This window comes from Apodemus sylvaticus, chromosome 20 (assembly GCF_947179515.1).
Source record: "Apodemus sylvaticus chromosome 20, mApoSyl1.1, whole genome shotgun sequence".
Classification (NCBI taxonomy): domain Eukaryota; kingdom Metazoa; phylum Chordata; class Mammalia; order Rodentia; family Muridae; genus Apodemus; species Apodemus sylvaticus.
The window spans coordinates 31,777,393-31,797,462 of NC_067491.1; the positions used below are offsets into that span (position 1 = coordinate 31,777,393).

A 20,070-nucleotide genomic window follows, 5' to 3' on the forward strand; every position below is an offset into this window, starting at 1 on the left:
GCGGGGGAGGGGGAGGGATGGCCCGGCAGGCCTCTGGGAGTGGAGGGTTAACCGCTCTGTGTTCTCACCAGACTCCTCCGCAATGCCCGTCCACTGTTGAGGCGACCAAGATTCTGGGTGTCCTTGTCTCTCCTGGCATTTGTCTGAAATGGAATTGTCTGTCTGAACTAGGCCGGGACACGCTCTACCCGGGGTAAGGAGGGAAGATGGGGGTGGGGTGGGGGAGGAGGGGGCCCTGGGGTGGAGTTAGTCCCTGCCTATTTTCATATTCATTAGGACTGGGAGGTTGCCGGAGGAGCCCAGCTGAGTTTCAAGATATAAAAGCAACTTCGGGTGCCCCTTCTGCAGCCGGGACGTATTAAGTGTTTGGGAGCTGGGCAGCTCCTGGCGTCGCAGGGCTCGCTTCCCCTTCCCTCCTCTCTGACCCTCCCTCCTCCCGCCCACTGCTCCCTCCTCCCTCCGCGCCCTCCAGCCTCCGAGCGCCCCGGAGAGCTCGCGGACAGCCTTCCAGGATTATGGAGTTTCTGAGCGAGAAGTTTGCCCTTAAGAGCCCACCAAGTAAAAACAGTGACTTTTACATGGGCACAGGAGGCGCGTTGGAGCACGTTATGGAGACGCTGGACAATGAGTCCTTTTACGGCAAAGCTACGGCTGGCAAATGCGTGCAGGCCTTCGGGCCACTGCCGCGAGCTGAGCATCACGTGCGCCTGGACAGGACCTCGCCCTGTCAGGACAGCAGCGGTAAGTCTTCAGGACACCAGCTAGCCTCCAACCCCCAACCCCATCCTGATCCCTACTCCCTGGCGGCCTGGCCGGGGCTTCAAACTGAACCCCAGTCTCAGCCGTGCTTTCCCCGAAGTGAGGTACTGGTGCGGGTCGAAGAAATGTGGATCCCTATGGCTGGGGACCGGGAACTCTTGCAACCGGCCGGGGTCCAGAGTTAAATCTTGCCGGATTCTATTTCACTTTCTGATAGAGTCCACAACTGGACAAGAAGGCTCTGACCAGGACCCCAGTGTAAGTTAACATGGATCTAAATAGGTTATAATTGAGTTAAAATACCGCGCCTCCGCTGTGAACCCGCCGGGATGCCGGGGCGCTAGGATGTGAAATCCATCACTAGATGTCAGGAAAACCCAAATCTTTGAGCTCGTTTATGTGTACGTGTGTGGGAGGCTACGAAACTGTTTTTAATGTCCTAGGAGTGACGACATTTTTATTGTAAAGATGGTGTATTTCTCTGTTGCTATATATTAGCTTGCATGAACTTAAAGTTCCTGCCGATTTTCTTTACTTCTTTAGTGAGCAAACATAAGTTTTGGTCAAACACCTAATCGCTTTAGCTTTGGGCAAAACATTTCGGATAAAAATCACTCACTTGCTTATTCTGCATTGTCTCTTTTTCTTCCTTCGCATAAAATGTCACCTAACGAGCCTTTCGGAATGCTTCTGGACAGAATCTTCAACTCTGAATGCCAGCCTATCTCCAAGTCAAAATGTTATCAAAACAAACCATCTATCTTTTTCTATCTTGTAACCCAGTGCAAACCCTATCATTCCACATCCCCGACAGTTAAAACAGGTTTATGATTCTAAGAGGACTTTTCCTTATCATAGCGTATACTCTACCCTTAAGCTGTAAGGAGCGGGACGCTTTAAAACAACAAACGAATTAAGTGTGAAATATTTACAACAAGCCACCGCCCCCTATTTTAATGGAGGTTCAAAAATCTGGCAAGACCTTTACTCTTTCGGGAGCTCTTTCGCTCAATACTCTATACAGGTTTTAAATGAATCTCACATTCTACTCTTTTTATTCAGTACAGAGGGTGACTTTTGACTTGTAAGGTTAGAACAAAAATGCACATAATAAATGATCGTTTTTGGTGGATTAAATCGCTTATTTGTAAAGACTGGACCAACCAATATTACATACAAGAACTTTTTGGCTTCCTGGCTTCATTTCGGCGGTCGCAAGTGTTTTTGGCACTCTTAGATGCGTGCCTGAAGTTATTTGAACTGACAGTATTTTTACAAATGGTTTTGCAGTGGCCTGCGTTGACTGCAAGATAAACTCCACTATGTTTTAAATTGTCGGGAAAAGGAAAAGAAAAATGGTGATTGGTTTGTAGTGCTTCATTAACTTTTAAATGTTAATCTCACTATTGAGCAGAATTTTAACTGGGAAATATGGAATAAAATGAAAACGGATGATTACCGCTACGTTGGAGAAAAAAGCCGGTCTTTCTCCAGACCTGTCCCCAGCGTCTTTGCGGCTTCCCCTCCCCCCCTCTAATTGCCGGAGTTCCCGGTTTTAACTCTTGTCTGCGAAGACAAAACCTTATTGTTCATCAGTCATAGCTCCCTTCATATTTATTTTTACAGCACATCTTCCTTTGCATAAAACCGATGTGCAATGTGTTATGTAGACAAGAAAATTCAATGTATTCGTAGAACACATAAAAAGGTTCTTAAAAGAGTTAAGAAGAATTCCACCCCCCACCACCACCACCACACCCTCACCCTTTTTTAAGGAAGCAAATAAGAATAGTACGGATTAAGTCTTGGAAATCACTGTTCTGGTTGGGTTGACTTTGTTTTCCTTACAAAGCATCAACAACAACACAAATAAAGCCCAAACTGCCCTGTTTTCCTTATCTTCGTCATATATGTCTGTAAATTTTTATGATGCAATATGTTTCTTGTCATATTGCAAGCTTGAACTCCGATCTCAAGTAAGTTATTCAAACTGAAATAACTTGTCAAAATGCAAAATGCCGTTTTAAATATTATCCTGTTTGTTTTTGTATTTTTCATTTCTGCGCGTTCCTAGAGTATACAATATTTTTTGTCTTAACTATACCCTAGTTAAACGGAAGTAGGAAGTATAAAGTATTCAAGGAATGTAAGTAGTTTTTAAGGTAAAGGAATTTATTTAAATCTTGTACCTTTCTTTTAAAAGGTACTTTCCGAACTTGATAAGAATTTAAAAAATTAGTAGACCTCTTTCTGAAGAAAATTTAAATTCAGGCACGGGTAACTCATTGAGCTAGAATTCATAAAATGGGAATTGTATTTCACTGCAATGTCTGGTCAACTTTGTTGTGTAACATGTGGGAGATTTAATATTGGCAGAGAGATACTATTTAAATTTGAAGTATTTTTTCTGAAAATCAGAAGCATTTTAATTTTAGCATATGTAAAAAAATAATATGCTATAAGTTTTATACATCCATATTTAAAACTCACGGTTGTTCATATTTTATTTTTAGTCTGGAGCAAATTTTCATTTGACTATTTTAATTTGATTATAAATTATATGCATGCACAGTACCATATAAAATAGATCTGTGGACTTTGGCAAGTCCTGAGTCCACAGTGAATAAGGCACTACCCATCCTATGATGATAGGGTAGAATTAATACTGGCAAAATAAATTATTAGCCGACCTATTCCCTGATGCGTTAAATTATTTCAGGCTAATTGCTTCATCAAAGTGTGTTTCACCATCCTGAGTCTTACTGCTTTCCTCCCTGAGTACAGTGAATTATGGGATCACCAAAGTAGAAGGACAGCCCCTTCATACTGAGCTGAATCGGGCCATGGATAGCTGCAACAATCTCAGGATGTCTCCTGTGAAAGGCATGCCAGAGAAGAGCGAACTGGATGAACTTGGGGACAAATGTGACAGCAATGTATCCAGCAGCAAAAAGAGGAGACACCGAACTACCTTCACCAGTTTGCAGCTGGAGGAACTGGAGAAGGTCTTCCAAAAAACCCATTACCCGGATGTATATGTCAGAGAACAACTTGCACTAAGAACGGAACTCACTGAAGCCAGAGTCCAGGTAGGCACGGAAAGGCAGGGGCTTTTCAGGAAGGGATAATGTCAGAATAATTGAATACTTGTATTTTTTTCAAAAAGGAAGAAACATTATCAGCTAAGACTTGTACCAAAGTAACATGTGAGCAAATTGGCCAATTAAAATTTCTTTATATTGTGTTTTTACCACTGCTGAAAGTTTTTACCAGTGCCGAACTATGAGGACAGGAATTATTTCGGAAAGTTAATAATGAAGTCATTAAAAAAAACAGAATTAGCATACCCGTTATTTAAAAATACAACCTTAAATTTATCTTTACTTAATAAATAAAAATATCTAATTTATTTTTTGTTTTATTTTCAACTATTGAGATTTTATTGTTCAGATTATATACCAGTTATTTGCAAATTATTTATGTACTATCCCATAGATCTATAACTTTATTTCAGATAGAATTATTGTAATTGAAAATAAAATAAGAACAAAAACTCTTAATAATTAACATTATATATATCATATTAATTTTATTAATAAAATTTAAAATATATAAAATGGCTCATTTAGAGTTTTTAGGCCCAACCACTACAGCACATAAAACTGCATTTTAGTTTTAAAGATTTAGGATATTATACATATTTTTCAGCATAAATAGTAATAATGCAGTTTAAGTAATTTTGTATGCCCTTGGTTATATTTATACATTGTGTAGTCAAATAATTATAGCCAAAGGTTCAATGAATCTAATTTCTTTAAAAATCTAGATAAAATGTTACATGCCTTCTCAGCAGCATTTTATTGTGGCTAGAGCTGATATTTTGCACTTTATTAGTTGTCAAGTAATAAGTACAAATTTGGAAGGCAGTAATAAATCAAAAGAAAGGACTTTTTTCATTTCCTTCTATTGCTTTGCTTTAAGTGGGAAATTGTTGAATTCCCTCTTTCATACACTATTATGAAGGAGCGAAGAACAGATTGTGCTTTCTTTCCTTTTGTTAGTTAGCTTGCTTGTCATTACTGACCACACATGGTGGTTTGGGATGACAGGCATCGGGTTATGTTTGACTTTCCTGAAGCAAATGGAAGTTCTATCACAGTTCAGAAAAATCACACATAGAACATTCACACTAAGGAAGAAGGCTAGAACTGTCTAGTTCTGCAGAACACCAGGCCTGCATGTGTTTTTTGTCCCGTGTCTATTATTTAAATTAGTTATACTTGTAACCATAGAAAAATATGTTTACATGCAGATGGGTCAGCTGTTCCCTCATGTTTCCCCTTCAGTGTAGACTCATATCTGTTCCAGGACAAGCCGAGAAACCAGCCTAACCCAGGTTAATGCAGGTTGCTCTTTTTCATGCATTTTGCAGAAGGACAGAAATTCACACCCATCTTAAAAAGACATGCTTTCCAGAAAACTCTCTGTGCCTCTCTGTATAACAGAGTCTAAGGAAATGTGTGTTCTGATGTTGATGGCTCCATACCTAGAACCTGGGGCCAGTATAGGATACTAGCAATTTAACTTGAGAATGATAATTAACAGGCAGCTTCTTAATGTCTTGCTTTAATTTCAGAAAACTCTTCAAAGAATAATATTAAAATTGTTACATATGTAGGTCATGCATGAATTGTGTATTATTAAACAGCAAAAGTTGCGATGGTATAAAATATACAGAATTAGGATTTATTATTGAAAAGGTATCCACAAATTTCAAGTAAAGCTTAATGAAAAGATTTCAGCAATTTCTATTTATGTATTCTTGATTTCCAATCTGTATATAGTTGTGCAGAGAGAAATGAGCAATTTCTGAAGGCTGCCCAGCATTACTCAAAAATATCAAAGCTTACTCAAAATATCATTTTCTGTTTCTCCTTTTAAAATACTGCAATACTAGAATGAAAAAAAAAATTCAAGAGCAAGCAAGTATTAAGAATTCCCTTTAGGGATATAGTTCTTTGGACCAGGATTTCTAAGATATAATTAGAGATATCATGAAAGAAAGCTTAATGATCTGGGAGAGGAATACCAACTCAGGCACTCATGACATTTGATGCCAGCTGCTCACTTATTTTACTATTTATATGTGATTTTTTTAAACTGTATGTAATAAGTACAGCTATGTGTTTCAAAACCACAGTTTAACTGCAAGTAGAAGTTTACCTGACAAATTTTATGATAGATATGCAATCTTAATTTGTTATTTCTAAAGAATCAAGGTATTATGGCTGCCAGCAATTTCAGATAAAATACCAATTTTTAAAATTTTTATAGGATTTCTTAAGTTTAAATATGCCTCAGAACAGTCTTCGGCTTATTACACCTTTTAAAGATAATTTTTGGATAAACAAAGATGATCATTGTGTTTTGACTTGGCTGGAGGAGAGTGTGGTACCATATTGTCTCTCTGACTCATTGCATCCACCTAGAGGATGAATAATCATGACAACAGGATGATCAGATTTACAAATTTCTCCTCCCCCCCGTTTTTTTTTTTACTTCCCACAAACAGACATATACAAAACACACACACACACACACACATACTACCTCACAGATGTACCACCATATATGACTACAAGAGAATGTAAAACACATGGATCCAGTTTGGATGTATAGAAATTAACTCATTTTTTATTGTTAATTTTTATGTACTCGTTTTTCCTTTCTGACTTGAAACTTTGAATGTCAATTTCGGGTGATAAAATGCTCTTCAACTAAAATTATACTCTTTTTGAAAAAAATAAATATACCAGGTTTGGTTTCAAAATCGAAGGGCCAAGTGGAGAAAAAGAGAGCGTTACGGCCAAATACAGCAAGCTAAAAGCCATTTTGCTGCCACTTACGACATATCAGTTTTACCAAGGACTGACAGCTACCCACAGGTATGGCCCATGACACATTATGCTCACGCGGGGTACTGGGTGTGGCTTGATTCAGAGGGTGAGCTTAGAGTTGATCACACCAACTACAATAGTAAGGAGTGAAAATCTAGTCTCCGGAAAACTTTGCCCATGTTTAACAAAGTTTTATCTACTAAATTATTTATTTATTTTTATTATTTTTCTTTCACAGTCAGTCACTGAAAATATTTCATGGTCTGGGTCTTTTGAGTTCGTTAAACATTGCAGAAAGAGAGAAAGAAAGGAAAAGGAAAAAAATAACATTTAATGATATGCCTTAATTTTATTGTGTACTTTAAGTATTGAGGCTAAATTACTTCATTAACTTCAAACAGTATGTTGCCTGTCTTAAAATTTGCGGCCATAATTTCATGCAACATGCAAACTATTGATGCTAAATGTGGCCTTTAAAGGCTCAACTCTACTTCAAAACTATTCATTTGCTAACCATTTTTTTTTCACATTTGATATCACTCATTCTTTCAAGAGCATATTTAATACTATATTGTCTTACAGACAATTTTTAAAATTGAGGTAAGAAATATTTTTCACCTTTAAATGTATTGACATTTCATTTTTTCATTGTTTTCTTTTTAACTATGTTTTCTTCATTTCTATACTTTGTGATAATTGTGCATGAGTTTTATTGTCTTAAAAATCTGTCCTATTATATTTTCTTGATATGAAATAATGGTGTTAGAATTCCATTGTCGATGCTTGATAAGGGACATGGAACTCGTCTGGAACAAGCTATGCATCGTTTTATTCCTTGTTACTTACTGATACATGTTTTATAAGTGCTGCTGTAGAGACACAGGTGACATGTATTCTGGATAAATACTTTGATGGTTCTGTAACAAGATCATCTCGGCTCCATATGTGAGACTAGCCATCAGTTCAACTGTAAATTCACACCCTCTTTGCAAGTTTGGCCCTTTAATGATGTTCTTTCCTAGTATTCTTTTGTCTTTAAAATTCCTTTTAAAAATGATTTGAAGAACTTCTTGCTTGCATATAATTACTTAAATTTATTGTGCAATTTTATATATTAAAAAAGACTGTTGGACAGTACCAAGTTCAGCTCCTTCCTTTTGAAACTTAGACTAAAACAAATTGGCCCATGAACATCAATGGTGTCTTACAGGGCAGGCAATAAGTAACTGCTAGGGCCCAGCTGTTCCCCCATGAACTTTCCAGAGGCCAGTATTTTGGAAATGATTTGAATCATTGACACAATGATTCCATTAGTATATCTTGTTTATCACAAAATTTATCTGAATGCAGTTACCTTATTTTTACCTAGTAAAAAGCATGGCTGTCTTTTGCCTACTTATGGTCACAGAGCTAGTGAAATTTCATTAACCCCATATTTTTGGGTCACTTAGTTGAATTCACAACAAAATGTTATGAATATGTTTCTCCTCTGAATTAACAGGATCATGGGAAGAGAAGCTGCCATTCCTTATAGCTACTTGTTACTACAAGATCCTTATTTATATACTGTCCAAAGTTACATGATAACTTATTTAACCAAAACAATAGTAACGGGCATTAATTTTCTCCTTTTCTTACATTAAGGAAATGAGACACAGGAATAGGAGCTATACATTTTCTCTCATTTGTGATAAAACCCAGATTTGACCCATGTCGATTTTGCCTAACTTTCAACAACTTCTTTTTGAAAACATCATTTAAAAAATTATTAGAATTTCAGACATGAATATTATACTCATATCACTTCACCTTTGCCTCCTCCTCCAATTCCTCCCAAGTACCCCACTCACTCTCAAATTCACAGTGTTCTTATTTAGTTATTATTGTTGCATTCATACACATACACACACACACACACACACACACACACACACACAAAACCCTGCTGAGAGCATTTTGTTTTGCTTCTGTATACACTGGTTTAAGGCTGACCCTAATTCATACAATAAACTGTCTTTCAAAGTGAACAAATTCTACTCTTTGTGTTATCAGGAACAATTATAAAAGACCCTATGTGATGAGATTCTTATTAGAATCTACAGTTTATTTCAGGGGAGCAGAGAAGGTATACCAAGCCAATAAAATAATGAATGAGTAAGACTATGTTTGCATCCTTTTGAAGCTACTAACCGCTTTGGAAGAGAAAGATACCAAATTGTAAACTGTTTTGTAGTAGAATTTAAGCAGTTGTACTTAGTCTCCTGCATCAATCTTGACTGAAATTCCTCATTTTGAATACTGCCACTTGTCTTTATGCCTTCGCTTTAGATCCCTGTTTCTACTCTACTTGGTGTTCCTGGCTGCTAGTTACCTTATTTTTGGCTCCACTTTTCTTATTTGCTGTTTTGTAAAACATTTTGAATGGGGTCTGGCACCAATTAGCATCTTTGTGAGGGACCACAGCACTGACTAGCATCCTTTTGCCATTGACTTGTTTCATCCTAAAGATTTGAGCATCAGTTAGCACAATATGGTAGCCACATAGCTAAGACAGGAAGAGAACATGGTATGTCTAGGAGGACATTAGGAAGTTAGTCTTTCACTTCCCTAAATTATGGCAATTTTATAATTTCTTTTAAATCCCAAGGCAATACATGGGAATACAGAGTACTTGTGCTGAATTTATTTTGACAGTGAAATTGATAAATGCCTATAAAATTAATACTGTAACAAAGTTTCAGACTATTCTCTATTAGTGATTTTTAAATTTTTCTTTGGTCAGGAATTCTGAAACCAAGTAAATGTCACACTACAGACTGGCAAAAGCCAGGGAAGAATTCTCCTTCAACTTAAAAGTATAGAGTGTTTTTAGTTTCTTTGAAAAAAATATGTCAAGATTAGGTCCTCCAAGTTTCAGCCTAAAGGAAATGTTTTCTATCATGCAGCCTGAAAATAGAAACATAATGGGAGAAATGGGCACTGAAATAGCATCCTACAACTCAGCGCAATAAGCCATTGAATTTGGTACTGTTACTAATTACAGCGGGAAGAAAAGTATTAACTACAGAAAAGTTGGAAACTGGAAAATGTTGGAGGCAGGGCAAAAATAAAGAATTAACAACTTGGCAGGGAAGCAAAAGCATACACAGAACTACAAGAAAAACAGAAAAGGTTTAAAAATACAGTTTTTGAAGTATGGAAAATCACTGTACCTAGCAGAGAGATGTCAATAGTGGGCATAAATAGTAATTAATGCTGGGAACATGTTTTAAATACGTGTTTCATCTGGCTTTCATTACAATGCAGTAGTAATCTCTCTCTAGAATTATCAGTAAATGTGAACAACCCAGTTGTTATTGAAACCCAGTTATTATATTTCCTCCTTATCGCCACGTATCCACTTGAGTTTATATTCTTTAAGGTTAGGCTTCAAGGGCTACTTTTTGCAATATTGTCTTTTGAATTTACACAACAAAATGCTCGATTTTGACATTAAAATGTTACTTTCTTGTTTTACAAGTAAAAATTCTACCATTTTAAAATTTATTCATGAATAATATAAAATATTTCAAAAGTATTGAAACATTTTAGAATATAATAAGACATATTTTTAAAAAAATTATGTATGTCTTTTGTTGCAAATGAGCAAAATGAGTGGAATAATTTCCCGAGCCACTTACATTAAGGTCACTTTTTTTTTTAATGTTCTGAAGATAGTTTAAACTAAGCATGTGGGCCATACCTATAATCCCAGCACTCAGCAGTGTTTGGAAGTCTAACAAACAAGAGTTCAAGGTCATTTTATCTTATGAGTTAAAGCAACCTGGGATTCAAGAAACACTATTCAACTACATAAGCAAACATTCAAAAAACCAATCAGTCAACCAATCAACCAACCAACCACTTAAAGCTAAGGCATGATGGTACACACCTCTAGACCAACATTCAGGAGGCAGAGATCATAGGATCTCTGTGAGTTCAAGGCTGGAACTCACACTTAGTGAGTTCCCAAGCACCAGGTCTGAAGACTCACAACTCCAGTCATTTGGGCACCTGTGCTCACATGAACGTGCTTACACACACAAACACACACATACACATACACACACACATGCACACACACATGCACACGCACAAGCACACACATATGCACAAGCACACACACACACACACACACACACACACACACACACACACACACACAGTTAAAAACAACACAAATCTTTTCTCTTAAAAGTTCTCTGCTTTGGCCTGCTATATCAGATACCATTTGGCAACATTGTGATCCAGCTAAATTATTTGATGCTCAGGACATGACTGTTCCAATACATCTCATTGTTTGCGTGAATTCATATTGTCTATGAGAACTCCCTTCCCCCCCCCCATGCATTATTTGGTCCTTGACCTTCGTTAAGTCCTCTCTCTATCAGAACCCTCCCTCTCAGAGACAGTTAAGGGTGTGGTACACAACATCTCTGTACTGTTTGCAATGTAGTCTTTAAAAAGTATGACCCATTTTCAATCATCTCTCTATCACAGATATAGTAAACAAATTATTAAATAGTAAACAGATGTAAATGAGAGTACTGATTTACTTCAATATTTTTCACTATTAAACCAAAAATAAATATCAGTAAAGGAGTTGGCGTCTGCAGTCTCTATCAGATGGAATCCTTTAGTTTAAGTAACTAACCCCTCCCCAGTTTCCTTCTGTTATAGATTGGATTTTCATCATTTTATCATATTGATTTTTCAATATTCTTTATATTTTATCAACAAATTCATGTCATTCACTGCTTTAGGCATGAGGGATATGTGAATGATTTAGACTCAATCCTCTGCTCTGTAGGTAGATTACAAGCTAGGTAATGTTTATACTAAATTACACACACAGTTCTGCACAAAAGCAAGACCCAACTAACTGGAGACTTAAATGGTTTTAGACTTGGATTTAAAACATAAGCGCAAACCTATCAACATTAGATACTCCTTTATTTATAATTAAGAAAATTACAGTATTTAAAATATCTGCAGGAGATATTGTCTGTTCAGGTGTGAATATTTTCTACCAACCTTGATTCTTACAAGGATTGATACTTTGATACTGTCAGGCTTCATTTGGGCCACAGGGACCTTTACTGTGTTATGAACTAGATAGGTGCTTTTGGTAATTCATTGACTTCCACTTGAGACTTTATGTGCAAACTTAGAAGTATTTCTGGGGCTAACGCAGGAGATACTAGTTCCACAACTGATAATGATTTTTCCCTTTATTCTGAGGGTTAAACTGATTTCTGAATATAAAAGCCCTTGCTGCTGGGGTTTCTTTGGAGCTTAGTCCTGGGATGTGAGGAAATCTTAGGGTTAACATAATGGTTTGCATTCAAACCCTGACTTTACTGCTTAATCACTTTCAGATTTTTGGCAACTGAATTAACTTCTAGGAACATCCCTCCTCACTTAGGATATGAGAATAAAAGTTCAGATCACATTTGTGAGTGCTGAATAAAATAGATTATGCAAAGTCCTCAGGTCAGTGCCTTGCACACAACAAGCTCCCAGTAAGTGGCAGAGATCCTTACAGCCTGTAATTATCAATATTTATTTTTTAAGTATGTAATTGCTCTTTTAAAACTATAGCATTTAATTTCGTCCAGTGAGAGAAAATGACTAGCTTAAGGAAAAACGGCGTTCCCTTCACCACGCTTCTCAGGTTAAACCAAGACAACCAAATAATGGTAACTTTAGAAGTTTGGACACGTAAGATTGAAATAATCACAATCACTTTCTCAGGGAGAAAAATGTTTTCACAAAATGTTTCAGTAAAACGTTTGAAGTCATTGTTTTTCTTATGTGTACTACCTAAAATATGAGTTTTGTACACTCTGTGGTGAGAGAGACATCACTAAGTCCCATTTTACCAAATGCACACGTAATGACTTTATCATGTATTTTATTCCTTTTCAGATTTTTTGAAGTAGGTGAACCAATATCTTTTAAGGCAATTAATCATAAAATTATATTTGGTATATCGGATAATAAATATTTTTACTTTATAAACTAATTCTGGTATGGTCAGTCATGAAATGTTGCAGTGAGAACAGAAAACATAGTGTCCAAGATCCACAAATCATATCGATAGGACTGATTTACAAATGTCAAATTGTAATTGAAAGTGGATTCATGGTCATTCTTCAATGCTTAGAATAAGTAGGCGTGTAGTGTTATAATATTGGATTTAATTATTTTTTCATAACTTTTATACCTTAAAAAGAAACAAAACAGTTAATTGAAGAGATTTCAAGAATACATAAGAAAAACATGAAAAGAAATATTACCATATATATGGTATCATAAATATATTAGCATATATAGCAAAAATATATATTCAAAACAAATTATATATATATTTATATATGTGATATCTTAAAAGAATAGAGAAGAGTCCTATAGGAAATAAATTTGGCTTGTCTACTGGAACAGAAGAATTAAGACCTGAATTTTATTTTCATTACTATGAGAATTTTGTCTAACTTTTTATTTAAAGTTTTACCTGTATCATTTTTAAAATAATTAGTGTATCTGATTTTGAATTAACTTAATTAGTGTCTCATCATGCTGCCCTGGCGGGTCTAATGCTATTTTTATTCCTCGTGTTATTATAGATTTCTAAAAACAAAATCAAGTTTTTTTAAAAATCACAAAAATAAAGTTATAATTATATCTTTAGTGCAGTATGTGAATGTATGTATGTATGTGTGTGTGTATGCATGTGTGCATGTGTAAGCATAAAAATAAGTAAAGACATAAATGCTATCATGCATTTGTGAATAATGAAGGACTAGTGTATAGGAATTTCTAAAGGAAGGAACGGGAAGAAGGAAAATGACCTTTTTATTAATCTCAAAAAAATAATAAAATAAAATTCAGCTCAAAAATAAATAAAATTGCCAGGTATGGTGGGTCATGCTTTTAATACAGGTACTCATGCAGCAGAGCCAAAGAGAATCAGCGAGAGGCAGAGTGAAAGAGGAAGAAGTAGGTACATTTTATGAATTGGCCAGCTTCAGTATAAATAAGAATTTCCAGGCCAGACAAGGCTGAAAAGCAGGACCCTATCTTAAACACACACACACACACACACACACACACACACACACACACACACACACACACACACACAAAGCAACAGCAACAACAAAACAGCAAGAATAAATCTAATAACTTTGCTCAGGTTTGAATGAATATATCCAAGGCTAATATATGACTCCAAAGGGGAGTAGATACAATTAAAAATATTCTATGAAAATTAAAGTATTTGTTTTATATTATAGCTTTTATGCATAAGGTAGAATTTTTGAACAAATGATAATTTTAGCTTTTTTCCAGGTTATTGTGAATTTAATAAAAAACCTGTTAATGAAAACAAATCAAGGACTGTTGCATCAGACTGTCACACAAACTTTGAAGTCTATGAAGAAACAGAGTGAGAAATGCCTGGAAAATGTACTATATGAACATAGTTGTTTCATAAAAATTAAATATCAAAGATTAAATTTACATGCACACATACACATAAACATACAATACACTTCTGATGCTTTCAATGTCTTGAAGCAAAATGAGTGTAATTAGTTTCTGCTTAAAGAATCAAGCTAAACAACTTTCTTCATAATTCCAATCACATGAGGTGTTAGGTTTTCTATTTGATTTGGAAAACCGTAAACAGATTGTTGTAGCTGAGCAGAGCTTCCAATACTCATAATGAGAGGCATTTGGTAAGTTCCTGCACAGTGCTTTGAACACATCCCTAGAACCTCTAAAGAATGTTTTAGAGCCTTTCCCCATACTATATAGAAAATACACACAAGGGCATTTTATAGTTGTACAACATGTGATACAACCTGTGAATGTTTTGCACTTAAGAGATCCCCAAAGCAATTCAAATAAACACTTGGTAGAGGCTATTGCCATTGCCATGTCTGTGAAATAGTCCAAAAACAACGATGTCCTAGTTAGAAGTAAAATCACTTGTTTCTTCCAAAATTAATAAAGACATATAGCATTTTTATTAATGAGTAGGATGATGAAAGTCTCTTAGGTTTGACATTGACAAAGAAGCAATGCACAATTTTAGATGATACAACTTGTGACTTCTAGTACACACTTTAATAGAGTTGTCACATGCCTAGTTAAGAAAAGGACTTGCCTGGACTGCAGTAGACTTAGCAGTTTTAACACATGTTGTCTTCAAGCATTAATCTACTAAAAAAATAGGTGATTTCCAGTGATGACAGCAGCTTCACATGTCCTATTGTGGTCATATCACACCTGTTTGAAAATAAACCCACTGTAGAAGCTGCATGTTGATTGCAGTGAAACTGACTGACTAGTCAAGAGAAACCATAGCAACACTACCCATGAGGCGGGCTAACATCACGCCATTTGAGGATTGGTTGAAAGGACTAGACACGATAATCTGAAGAAGAAGAAAAAGACAGACATGGGAATTGTCACAGTTTCCAAATGACAAGTTAGGCTTTTCATATGTAAGAAAATAATAGATTGTGTCATTTCATGGAACATAAATATGGGAGAATGGAATTCTTTAAAAAGCAGAGCTTATGTTCACAGAAAATGAATAAAATTGAAGTTGTTGAGATTTGTAAGTGGGACTCCAGAAGTGCTTCCTCATTTCAGTTGATTTTTTAAAAATTACACTGTACATTATCACTATCATTTTAATATGTATCACAGGAACTGATACCATACACTTAATCAGTATGTGTATATATTTAAACAGTATGTATTTAAACCTTTAAAATGTATCTGTGATGCAAAACAGGTTTGGATGACAAACCCCTGTATGTAAATATAGATGATAAATAGGTATATAAATATGATTTTTGTTATGATTGTACTTGTGGCGATTTAGATTTAAAGCCATAAACACAATTAAATTTATTAATGCAACTAGTTCCCATTTTTTAAAATCATACTTGAAGAAATAGCTTTATAATTATCCAATACATTTTATGGGGTTTTATTATTTATTTTTGTGGGCAGGATAGGGAAAATAATTACAATCAATAATCACTCAGTGTACTGTCAGATGGTACAAGCTATGAGCTACAAGGTTGGAGTACACATACAAATAAGCAATTATAACTTATAAAAGGAGCTGCATTCTTTTAGAATTTCTTTGGGTTAGATTTGGCCTCACTGATTTTTCAATCTTGGGTAAAAGTTTTTTAGGACTCTGTTTATATAGACTTACACTCTACAAAGAACAGACTGTAAAACATACATGTATTTGTATTTTAAAATAAAAGTGTTTGTAATTTATGCCACAGACAGCAATTCACAGTCTCCAATTAACTGTCATACGTTAGGCACTGCCCATCCTTACTAAATACATAAATGCCCAGAGGGAATTTAGAGAAAAATAAAACCACATTTTCCTGGGACAAATTATAAATTTTACCTGAAGTTTTGCTACAGAAACCTATTAGACCACTGAATTTATATTTTTCAAATAAAAGCCATATTTGGGACACAACTAAGAAGGGATAAGTAGTATGGTAAAAGAATGTATTAGGAAAAGTTTCTGAGAGTTCTTTTAATGGAATCAGTATACTTTTCACAACATGCAATCAAACATCATAATACATCTCAAAAACTACAGTAACACATCTGAAAAAGGAAGGACATTGTAAAGTTTTAAAAACATTTGTTCATTCAAATTAAGCTATCGTTATGAGTAATTTTTCCCTTATCATTTTGGTCTGCTTAGAAAATATTCCTTATGTATCAGAAACCTTTTTTTTCTGTCACAAATAAGATATTGATATGCTTGATCAGATCCAGATACGTTTATGGTAAAATAAAAATCATTTACCCTGTAATTTTTCACTATAATAGATTTCAGATTTCATTTTTATATTTACAAGTAGATAGGTGCTAATACTTTTCACAATAAATACTTTCTTAACTTTATGGATCATTTCTTTACCCATAAGCCCCTTCATTTAGCTGTATTGCCTGACTGGAAACATATTTCTATTCATGTGCAATATAGTAGATGGCTATAATAAATTTTAGTGACATAAATTAGGAAATACCCCAAGAAGAGAAGCAAGTAAATGTTCCCTATCATTATTTGTTTTTGAATAAGCAAACAAGTATTTCTTTCCTTTCTCAGACATGTTACTGTGGCTTTTGAGATGTTTTAAGATGTTTGACTGAATGTTGAGGAAAGTATTCAGATTACATTGGAAGAGCTAGTTCGATGGCATAATGACATTTAACAGCCCTTTTTTTGGTTTGAGATATATAACCCAGCAATTATTTTGGCTCATGTAAAATGTATGCAGAAGAGTAAGTTAAAATATAAACAAAATATCTCATAGAGCTTTAAAGATTATTCACATATGCAAATAATATGTACATCTAGATGTTGGTATACTGGTCCATTTTGTGAATTTATATTTATATTTACATAGATACACAGAAGTTCAAAGAAAAATATCTTTATGTAGAGAACTAATTTTAGAACAATACAGAAATAATTATTTTGTTATTCATGTACATCCTTCCAAAAGTGTTAAAAATAAGTTACATTTTCATTAATGCTTTGGAAACAGGAATACCAACCTGTTTTTTGACACAAAGCAATATCTCTACTAATGTAAGCTAGATTTACAAAGACAATGCTCTATTATTAATAGACAAAGGCTGTCACAGAGTGCTACTCATCCTGGGTTTTGTAAGAATGTATTGGAGGCTATATGCAGAAACCTGGTATATGCAAATTACAAGACATCCATATGTGTCCAAACCATTGATGATTCCACTTTTTATTATGAATTATAAAAAGAAAGCCAGACGTGGTGATGATACTTAGGGTGCCATGTTTAGTATTAAAATACTATACACAGGTTGTCAAAGCAATGTGACTGCAGTGATGGCACATTCTTGAAGTCCCAATACTCAATTGGCTGATGCAGAAGGATTGGCAGCTTGAGCATTTTCTGGGCAAGGTGGCATATCTAGGCTACACAGTCAGCCTGTGTCTCAGACAGCAAAACAGAAAGATCATAAGCCACCCCCAAAACAACAGTAACAACCCAACAAAAACAAAAGACAAACCATACTTTGTTTTATACATCTCCTGAGGTTGCATCTCTGCCTTGATACTCCAGGTCTCCACAGTCTCCAACCTTTGTTTTCCTCTCTTCTGCTTGTCATGATTTTCTATGTGTATCCCAGGAATTCCTATGGTCTGTTATTATTATTATTATTATTGTTGTTGTTGCTGTTGTTGTTTACTTAGCGTCTCTATTATAGTTGAGATACTTTTATTTAAAATTCAGATTTAAAATTCTTCTTAGTATTCTTTTTACATGCTACTAACTTTGAAAAATTTATGCTTGATGATATTATCATGTGTAGTTAGTTCCTTTAGAGATTTAGTAATAGAAATGTTGAATTGTATATGTTATATTATATAGCCCAATAATTATGCTCACTTGGCCTTTCCTAACATTTGCAGTTTTCATCTGTGCTTCTATTATTTTGTGATGGTTTATGCCTTAGAATTATAGATTTGTTTTACACCTCACATGTCTGTTTTGAATTTCATATATCTTATATAGATAGTAGAATAAATGTTTCAGACTCTCATGAACTTATTGAAGGGCAGATGTAGGACAAAAGAGTCAATGAGAGTGAAATACTTTCTGAATGATTTCAATTAAAAATACTTTAGACAAAACTGCTTAAATTTAGTAATGGTTTCCAACAAACATTCTGTGCTGATTCACACAGCACAGAAAATCTGTATCTGTGAAAAAAATCTGAGAAAAAAATCACATCTGTATCATTGTGTCTAGAAAGATGAATATTACCTTAAACCTTAATAGAAGCCATGGATGACTAAATAGCCATGCATCTTAATCTAAATATCTATGCATCTTAAAATCATGGCTATAAACAGAACATCTAAGAAATTTTCCTGTCTCGAGAGTATTTTCTGTGGTTAGGTATGTGAGATGTGATGATCTATTAGAGTAAAAAAAGAAAACCAGTAATTTCTCCATGTTTTTTTTGGGGGGGGTATTGTTATTGCTTTGAATGCTTAGAAGGAAATTACTAACCTCCTAATAGTAACAAATAATGACTAACTAACCCAACTTTGTAAGCGTAGGGAAAGTAAGTCTAAGTGAGAATGTGTGAATGTAATATTTGTTGTTTTATATATTCCAGATTCAGAACAATTTGTGGGCAGGAAATGCAAGCGGTGGTTCTGTGGTTACTTCGTGCATGCTGCCACGTGACGCGTCCTCCTGCATGACACCTTACTCTCACTCACCTAGGACAGATTCCGGTTACACGGGGTTTTCGAACCACCAGAATCAGTTCAGCCACGTGCCCCTCAACAATTTCTTCACTGACTCTCTTCTCACTGGAGCTACCAACGGACACGCATTTGAAACAAAGCCAGAGTTTGAAAGAAGGTCTTCCAGTATTGCCGTTTTGAGAATGAAGGCAAAGGAGCACACCGCCAATATTTCATGGGCCATGTAACATACAGTACTCTTTTATTTTTCTTTTTATAGCAAAGTAAAACATTCGTATTTCTCATATTTAAAGGATACCACAATAAGCTGCTGTGTGTGGAAGGGCTAAAGGTCAAGATATACCATGAGACCAGCTTACGTGAATAGTTGTTATTATTTAACATTTAAATCTAAGAGTGGATCCCTGAAAAGACTAAATAGGTTTACCATGCACCAGCCTCCACAAACTCTGTTTTAGTAGTAAGTTCTTTTTTTCCTATTGTACAAGTCAATGAAATATGGTCATGCAACTTCTTAAAGGAATAAATGTATTAAACAAATCCTTCTGTGATAGATTGATTTATGCTAGTTCCGTATAACAAGAAATCCCTTGTAAAATGATACCTGTTAAACGAGGAAACACCCCCAGGGAAAAAAGGCAGTATTGATCCAGGGGGCTTTGAGAGCTAATGCCATTTCCAATTCTTTGGCTCCAAGACACAATGGTCATACACTCTGCTGCAGACTCAAGATTCTTTTCTTTTAACCTTTCAATATTTTGGTGAATTTCCACTCAGTTAGAAAAAAAAAATCTTCTGAACTGCTCTGTATTTGTATGAACTATCTGGGCACAGTTTCTTGCAACCATGTGGTTAAAGGTGACAACTGAAATATTTGGGTATGATTTAAAATCTAGTCAACTGGACAGGTTTTCTAAATGCAACTTTAAAGTGAAGAGGCCAGCATGAAATCTGCACTGCAATTTAGTGATCAAAACCACGAAATCATTAGTAAACATGCTGTTGCTTTTACACTAAAATCATGTTGACTGAATCTCACACACACACATATCTAAC

At 35.2% G+C, this 20,070-nt stretch overlaps 1 protein-coding gene across 1 annotated transcript; it reads left to right on the top strand.

Annotated features, from left to right (window-relative positions):
* Positions 1–515: 515 nt before the first annotated feature.
* Alx1 (ALX homeobox 1) lies at positions 516–19,241 on the top strand. Its single transcript, XM_052165975.1, has 4 exons — positions 516–741; positions 3,544–3,848; positions 6,576–6,704; positions 18,921–19,241. The coding sequence occupies exons 1-4, from the start codon at positions 516–518 to the stop codon at positions 19,239–19,241; spliced, it is 981 nt and encodes a 326-aa protein (XP_052021935.1).
* Positions 19,242–20,070: the final 829 nt, after the last annotated feature.

What these genes read in the sequence shown, in the direction of transcription:
- Alx1 (XM_052165975.1), top strand. Translation starts at nt 516, where the DNA reads ATGGAGTTTCTGAGCGAGAAGTTTGCCCTTAAGAGCCCACCAAGTAAA. An exon ending in GCCCTGTCAGGACAGCAGCG is followed by an intron (nt 742 to 3,543) that starts GTAAGTCTTCAG and finishes CCCTGAGTACAG; the next exon opens with TGAATTATGGGATCACCAAA. An exon ending in TCACTGAAGCCAGAGTCCAG is followed by an intron (nt 3,849 to 6,575) that starts GTAGGCACGGAA and finishes TAAATATACCAG; the next exon opens with GTTTGGTTTCAAAATCGAAG.